This window comes from Triticum aestivum, chromosome 3A, assembly GCF_018294505.1.
Source record: "Triticum aestivum cultivar Chinese Spring chromosome 3A, IWGSC CS RefSeq v2.1, whole genome shotgun sequence".
NCBI classification, from domain to species: Eukaryota; Viridiplantae; Streptophyta; class Magnoliopsida; order Poales; family Poaceae; genus Triticum; species Triticum aestivum.
The window spans coordinates 508,377,808-508,384,904 of record NC_057800.1 but is presented as its reverse complement, the minus strand read 5'-3'; the positions used below and the strand labels follow the sequence as shown (position 1 = coordinate 508,384,904).

The 7,097-nt window shown below is 43.0% G+C and overlaps 1 protein-coding gene across 1 annotated transcript; it reads right to left on the bottom strand.

Annotated features, from left to right (window-relative positions):
- Positions 1–368: 368 nt before the first annotated feature.
- On the bottom strand, positions 369–4,581 carry LOC123061899 (probable beta-1,4-xylosyltransferase IRX9L). The gene is made up of 4 exons (XM_044485181.1): positions 4,329–4,581; positions 2,837–4,002; positions 1,330–1,579; positions 369–917 (listed from the first exon to the last, which is right to left on the bottom strand). The coding sequence occupies exons 2-4, from the start codon at positions 3,754–3,756 to the stop codon at positions 759–761; spliced, it is 1,329 nt and encodes a 442-aa protein (XP_044341116.1). The 5' UTR covers positions 3,757–4,002; positions 4,329–4,581; the 3' UTR covers positions 369–758.
- Between the last annotated feature and the right edge of the window lie 2,516 nt (positions 4,582–7,097).

The window sequence follows — 7,097 nt, the reverse complement described above, 5'->3', positions numbered from 1 at the left end:
CAAAGGCAGTTAAGAGCATATATAATGGTTGATAAGATAGTTTTATCTTAAGTCTTCATGTAATTTAAAGATGACAAAAAAACATGTTTACAATGGATCATCTCTTAATCTTATCTTCAATAATTAGCTATTTTTAAAAACATGATGAGACATATTGTGCTAAGAGATCATCTCATCATTTATCCTACGTGACATTCTTAAAATAGAACCATTTTACATGCCCTAGAGACTAGACGAGCCCCCAAAAAACAGACCAAACATAAGGTGTATGGCCAAACCCGTCAAACCCAATCAAGAACATTCATAGGGAGAATTACAGCTGAGAAGAAAATTCAGAAGCCAAGCACGGACAGGGACAGCACACACTCTCAAACCCAATCTGTGATTTTGCTTTTGCTTTTGCTCATGTATCAAGAGAGTGTATATCTATCTGTCAACAATTGCAACGGTGACAAACTTCCGCATCTGTAAGGTGATATATGCATGTATAATAATGAACCGAAACAAAGAAAGGGTAAATATACAGGGCTAAATCTAGCTGGATGAATATGAGTAAGAAATGAACTTTGGAAAGAATGGAGAGTGAGGGGGGTTTGTTCTTTTGTCAGGCTTCTTTCTTTGAACTTTTTACTGGTGTGACATTATTCTGAATCAGGTCTTGGCAGAGAGCAGCTTCGCGTGATCCTGGGCGCTGCCAAGTTCAGGAAGGCGTCACTCACACTAGTATGAGCAAACAAAAAGATGGGGCACCGAGACAGCTACGTAGCATCTAGGTTCTTCTGCAGCAACCAGCCAGTAGGGTAATTGAGTTGAGGAGGTTCCAAATCGAAATTCCAGACCATAATCCGGGTGCAATTGTCTGCCAGGCCTTCCATTTGACTCTCGTCCTCGACAAGCCTCTCAATAAATCTTGACTCCTGCAATGGCACCATGTTTCAGTACAGTGATGATTTATTGATGTACTCTAGTAAGCATTGCCTTAGCAATTTCCCTATATAGTACAATATGGAATTGCTATGTTCTAGTTCCTTTAGATCATTGTATTGGCTATACTTGCTCTCATGGATATTCATATGGTTACATTTGGCTCACCCCAACAGATTGTATGTTCACAAAGAGTAATTAATAACAACTGCAGTTCGTCAACTAGGACGGCAATTACAAAGAACTACTCCCTCCATATCAAAATATAAGACATTTTTTGACACTATGATACAGAGGGAGTAAATAATAGTTGTCCTGACAGATATTTTCAAGCAAAAGCTAAGAAGATATCAAGATAAGTCATTTTTTCTGCCTAGGTATTTGAAATTTTGATGAAGAACTCACCTGCAAGCCACCCCTTCCACCTGAATGGAGTATAATAGACCCTACAGTAGGGCTCTTCCATCTCTTAGGATCCCAAAGAATAGTGCTGTTAAAAGCAAATCCAGAAAAGCCAATTGGAAATCGACGAAGCATACTGCTCTTCTGGTTTGTATGCCATCCAGTGACCTGATCACCCTTACAAAGGGGGCCTTCCAAAGCCAATTTATACTTAGTCCCAACATGTGTTGCTACTGGCCATGTACCAAAGCGCCTGCATAACATAGCGCAAAATTATGAGTAACATCTTAACTGTTCAATGAGAGAGATGCTCTTGGAGAATAGGTCACAATTTCAAATTTCATACTACTTGGTTCAGTGACAGATGTTTTGACTTTTGATGTGAAATTGTAAACGGACATTATCACCTCTCTTGGTTTCACTGATAAAAACAATGTTCGGCATCCTTTGTACTTCATCATATCTTAACCGAGATTATATAACGTAGAACTATAAATCAGAAAAGAAAAGAACTCCTGATGGCAGACACCATTCATCCTCTATAATTCTATCATCACTTAACTGAGATTACATAACCAACAATCACAATAACTATGATCTCTAGAATTAAGAAGATAAATAACTCCTGACAACTTCTGTTTGGCCGTCAAAAGAATGGCAAATGTAGAAATTCATCTGGAGTGAGGATAAGGACTAAATCTTAGGTTTGGTAGATTAAATGCATCAGCACAGCAACTTATAAATGCAGTAAGTTTGTCAGCTCTTTGTCGTGTCAAAAATCACAAGCCAAAATTATTTCTCGGTATTCTAATACAGAGTTTAGTGCAAAGCCTTTATATTTTTCTTTAATTATAAGGTTAGGAGGTACTGCTAAATTGCATCCCCACACAAGTCGGCTATGACTAAACAAGCAAGACACTTTACTGGATATCTTTAGAAAGCCTGTAAAGTAATAATCAATCAAGATTTAATTTAGTGGAGAAAAGATATGTGACCTACTACCACTACACTGCTTAAAATAGTCTACTTTTTGTTGTGCGGGACATTTTATAGCTGCATGGAGCCCCAGTGCACCAAAAACAAATTCAAAGCTATCAGAAATAAGGATGACAAAAGTGAAATAAAGGAAGAAAGATAGGATGTGCATTTCTATGTCAAACTCCATCCATCCCAACAATTGTGTACTATTAGCTTCAAGATAATATCCTATTACCAGAGTTGATTGATTCTAGCATTTAAAACATTACGCATTATCAGCAAATTTGAGAAGGAAAAAAAAACATTTCATACTAACTAGCAAACATTCTTCAAGCAGTAAAAGATTTTACAACGTCAACATGCAGTTAGTAATACGAAGGTGAGCATAAGCCGACAAACAATAGTTTTCAAGTTTTGATGATAAAGTATAATGGTAAATTAATTGATATTTGTGCTGGTTAAAGAGTGTCAAGATTTTACTAGTTTGCATCATGAATTGTGATAACTTAAAGCAGAATAGATCAACTGTCACCTGATTTTCCTCATTTCTTCAAATAGATCGACTGAGTATGCTCTCTCCTCATCGGCAAAATGCACTATACCATCTAGATGATGCTTCTTTATATGAAATATTGCATTGTTCTTTTGGCAGACAATAATCTTCCTAATATTTGAAACATTCCTATTGCATACAATATGTCTGTACATGATCCCAGAAGACCTCAGGATTTCTACTGTTTCACGAGACTGATATGGCCACTCTGCCACTATCCACAGAAGAGGAGGCGGTACATCCTTCAAGACATGAATCAGACGATGAAGGTAATATGCCTGGTGTGGTCGAACTGTTGTTGCTGTCACAACTATCAGTTGCTTTCTTGCAACAATGCCAGAATCATTAACAGAATGTACAATAGGCAAGGCTTCAACAAAATCTGCCTCATCATCCAACATTGCAGGAACTGGGGGACTCTCCTCAGCCTGTGGCTCATTAACCGCTTCAGATTCAGCCTCCGCTACAAATGGCTCCAGCTTGGTGCCTTGATGTTCTACCATTTGTCGTCTATCAATCACATCTCCATCAAATGGAAGCCTGTCCTTTTCAGCAGGCATTTTGTTTGACAAATCAGCAGAGAAGAGCGGCGTGAATCCGATGAAAATGCCAATCATGAAACACACGAATAGATTGATCATGGCCTTTTTCCAGCCCATCCCCTTTGACTTTGGCCTCTCCAAGGACCTAGCATGCTTGTGGGACGATATAGTTGCCCACGCAGATTTTAGGCTGCTCGACATCAGGACAAGGTCAAGCGAAGCCAGCGAAGTCAGCACCCCTCTCATTGCAACATAGGACTGCGAGTACGCCATCTTGGGAGACGGTGAGGGGTCGAATTCCGACCAGTCCTTAACCGACCCCTCTCGCTGCATTGCCCCAGCATTTCTTCGTGCCATTGCAGGTGCTCAATATGTCGCGCATGTACAGTTCTAGAGTGAAGCAAAAGACATCACCTCTCTGAACCAAAATGCTGCTCTACAGACAAGTTGTGGCTCCAATCACTTCATCTCATACCAGCTCAGTCATAAACCGATCAATTGCCCAACAAGAACAGGTACCGCAGCACCGGGTAGACCGTTCCTGTCCTCAGAAATTCCAACTCCACGCCTAAGGAACGCCTTCAATTTCAGCCTTCTCTCCCGCTGCAACCAAAATTCTAACATATTAGCACACGGAGATCATAGATCTATAGCTATATAGCGAACACGATAACAACAAAGGAGGAAACTCTAAACACAAACACAGCTATAGAAGTACTCCAATCTGAATGTCAAAAGAGCAAATGGTACCGGAAACAACAGCAAGAAACAGCCAAAATACTCTAAAATGGACAAAGCAGGGGGGGGATGAGTTCTTGATCCAAGCCGGGCAGAGCAAAACAGCAGCATGAAATCCCCCTCATATGCTACCACGGAACGCCTGGACTGGTTCTGTTCGAGAAAACAAACAGGAGGCATGGAATAAATACCTCGGGATTGGGGTTCGGATCCCAAGCCGCGGAGCGTGGGTATGTCGGATCACTTCACGAGGCAATCCCCGTCCGTCCGTCCCTCGCCTCGCCCCCAGCTCTTGGCCTGGCCTCGGAGGAATTCGTGTCGCGAATCGAGACGGGAGGAGTTGGTGAGGGCGGAGGGGGATGGAGAAGAGGAAGAGGAGGAGGTAATGGTTGGAGGGGGGATAATGGCGGCCCAGTCGGCGGTCGCCGTCGGAAGGTGGGCATGGGAGCCCTGCTTGCATTTAAACCCTCCAGGTCCTCGGTATTTTTTGGGTAATCATTATTGGTGGCCAAAGATATGCTGAGCTAGTCAATGCGGTGTGGCAAAGGAAAAGGAAAATATTTGAGTACCCCACATGATTTTTTTTAAGCTCCCATGGAAAATATTTAGGCCCCTGCCCCTGGAATGGAATGATGTTTCGGTGAAACTATTTGAACATCTTTCTACGAAGATGAAACTGTTTGAAAATGGTTATGGCACGCAGGGGTAGGGGCACCGACCCCCTTTTTTCTTTCGGCTTCCAATTTTTTTTTAACCGAAAGTCCAAATAATTTTGGTTTGCATATTGGTGTTTCTTATGACGAGGGCTTTCAAATAAGCTTCATTGGATACGTTTTTGTCGTTTTTTTAATCATTGATAAGTTGCAACTGTTGAAACTTGGTATGAGTGAATAATAAAATTGTAATTTTCAGAAACTAAAACTTAATGGGTCTTCATGGAAATCCAACAACTTTGTGGATCACAAGGCACTCAAGTGTCCGACGCGGCCGGGCAGATGCGTGCCCACAAACATGTGTGCCCCTGCAAGTTTCGATGGGAAGATAATGATAGAACTTGTGGCTGTTGTCATTTGTCATCTTGTGAACGGATAATGGGTCAGGGAAAGAACGGGAGCTAAAATGTATATATGACATGTTTCACTCTAAAATGATACATGTCATAGATACACGGTGAATATATGTAAAAATTGGTTTCTCTTATGAGAACCACTAAGAATAGGCTCATCACCTTTAGGTTGGTGTCCCAATAATCAATTTTGATCGGGATAGAGAAAACGGTAAAATCATGTTGTATGTCATCTCAATGTAATGACATGATTTCTGTGTGCAACTATGAGTTTACATATATCTTTGTTAGTAGATCTCATACGAACCGCGTAAAAGATGTTGCTGGCTAGTGCTTTCACTTTGCCTAACAATTATGCACATCCTTCCTCTATGTTCTTCGCTCTTGAAAAACTAAAAACACATGTGAGAGGTTTCCCTTAATCGAGCGCTCCTTGTGGTGGATGGGGGATTAGTTAGTATATCACTTACGATGCTACTCGATGACCATATCATGGTCTTGTTCTCTCTATGCTCGATGATCCCAATTTAAAGTTGGAGATGCAAGAAAGCTATTTGCTGCTTGGATCCCGCATATCCAACTGAAGCTCTTGAGATTGCAATTTTATGTAAGAAAAAAAAGGGGGATGATATGCACTATGTTTTCCTGATTTGGTCGATAACGTAGTTAAACGTAGTGTTGCTTTCTCGAGACCGTATTCGGCGGTCTCATTGTCCCATGTACAAAGTAAAAAAAAAGCCTATGTTTTCTTCATGAACCTTTGTAAGAGCCAAAGTATCAACCTTGACCGCGGATCTAGACACCAAAAAAAGTTGACATACCGCATACATGAAATCGAAATGCATAAAATGTTAAAAAAAATATGACCGTTTCAACTTCATATGTACTCCAGAATTGTGAATTGTTTATACACAACAAGATGGAAAGAATTCTTGTACGTCCATGTGAGAACACAAATATTCTACGGCATGAGCTGGTTTTTTTTTTTTTTTGAGGATGGCATGAGCTGTTTTCTATAAGACCATTAAACAAACCCAAATAACCGCAACCACTCCAGCTCTCCCCGTCATGTGCTACACGCGTCTACTGCGGCAATCTTAAAAGATGTCCAAATTGGGAGCGTCCCTCTCACCAGGCACCAGCAGCGAACGAAAATGCTTTGCTTTAAGTGCTCTCTAAGAAATAACCGAAAAGCTTCCTCTCAAAGTCTTAGTTTATTCCCGCCCCTACGGAAATAGGCGGAAGCACGGGGCCGTAGGCGCGAAGTGCCACGAGGTTTGAACCAGGGGAAACTTGAGGCGTGCCATGAGATGAGCGACGCCCCACCCGCCGTCGGTTCGCGGCGCGGAGTCCGTCCGAACCACCCGCCGTGTCGCCCTCGCGCTCGGAGCCGGTTCGCCGGCCGTGCGAGGGGCTGCGGCGCCCGGCGCCCGACGCGTGGGCGTTTATTTTTTTCTCTTCTTCTGAAAGATCAGTGACGTAAATTTGTGCTTGTGCGTGGTAGTCAACCGCGGTTTATGGCGCGTTGGTGACCTCTGCGAGCACGTGCAGCGGGAGGTTGCTTCGATTCTTTGGCTATACTCCGTAGTCCGTAGGCGATCTGCAGTGCAACGAGCTCGCACGCACAGTCTGCATCCGCGTAGCGTCGACGCATCGGTTGTGTTGTTCCTACGAGCGCACGGAGGTCAACACCCAACACTCTAACAGCGCCTCCGTTTCCACACATGGAGCGTGTGGAAGGGGCTACGGATAATGGAGCGACCGGCCGGCAGACCGAAACGACGTGGAAGCTCCCGACGTCCGCCAGGCCGAAGCGCTTTGACGGGAGCGCGCGCCGGCCTGCCGGCCGGTTCGTTGGTGCCTCGTCGTCGTTGGAGTTTGGTACGTACTGGAG

What these genes read in the sequence shown, in the direction of transcription:
- LOC123061899 (XM_044485181.1), bottom strand. Translation starts at nt 3,756, where the DNA reads ATGGCACGAAGAAATGCTGGGGCAATGCAGCGAGAGGGGTCGGTTAAG. An exon ending in GAAGAAATGAGGAAAATCAG is followed by an intron (nt 1,580 to 2,836) that starts GTGACAGTTGAT and finishes TATGTTATGCAG; the next exon opens with GCGCTTTGGTACATGGCCAG. An exon ending in GTGGAAGGGGTGGCTTGCAG is followed by an intron (nt 918 to 1,329) that starts GTGAGTTCTTCA and finishes GTGCCATTGCAG; the next exon opens with GAGTCAAGATTTATTGAGAG.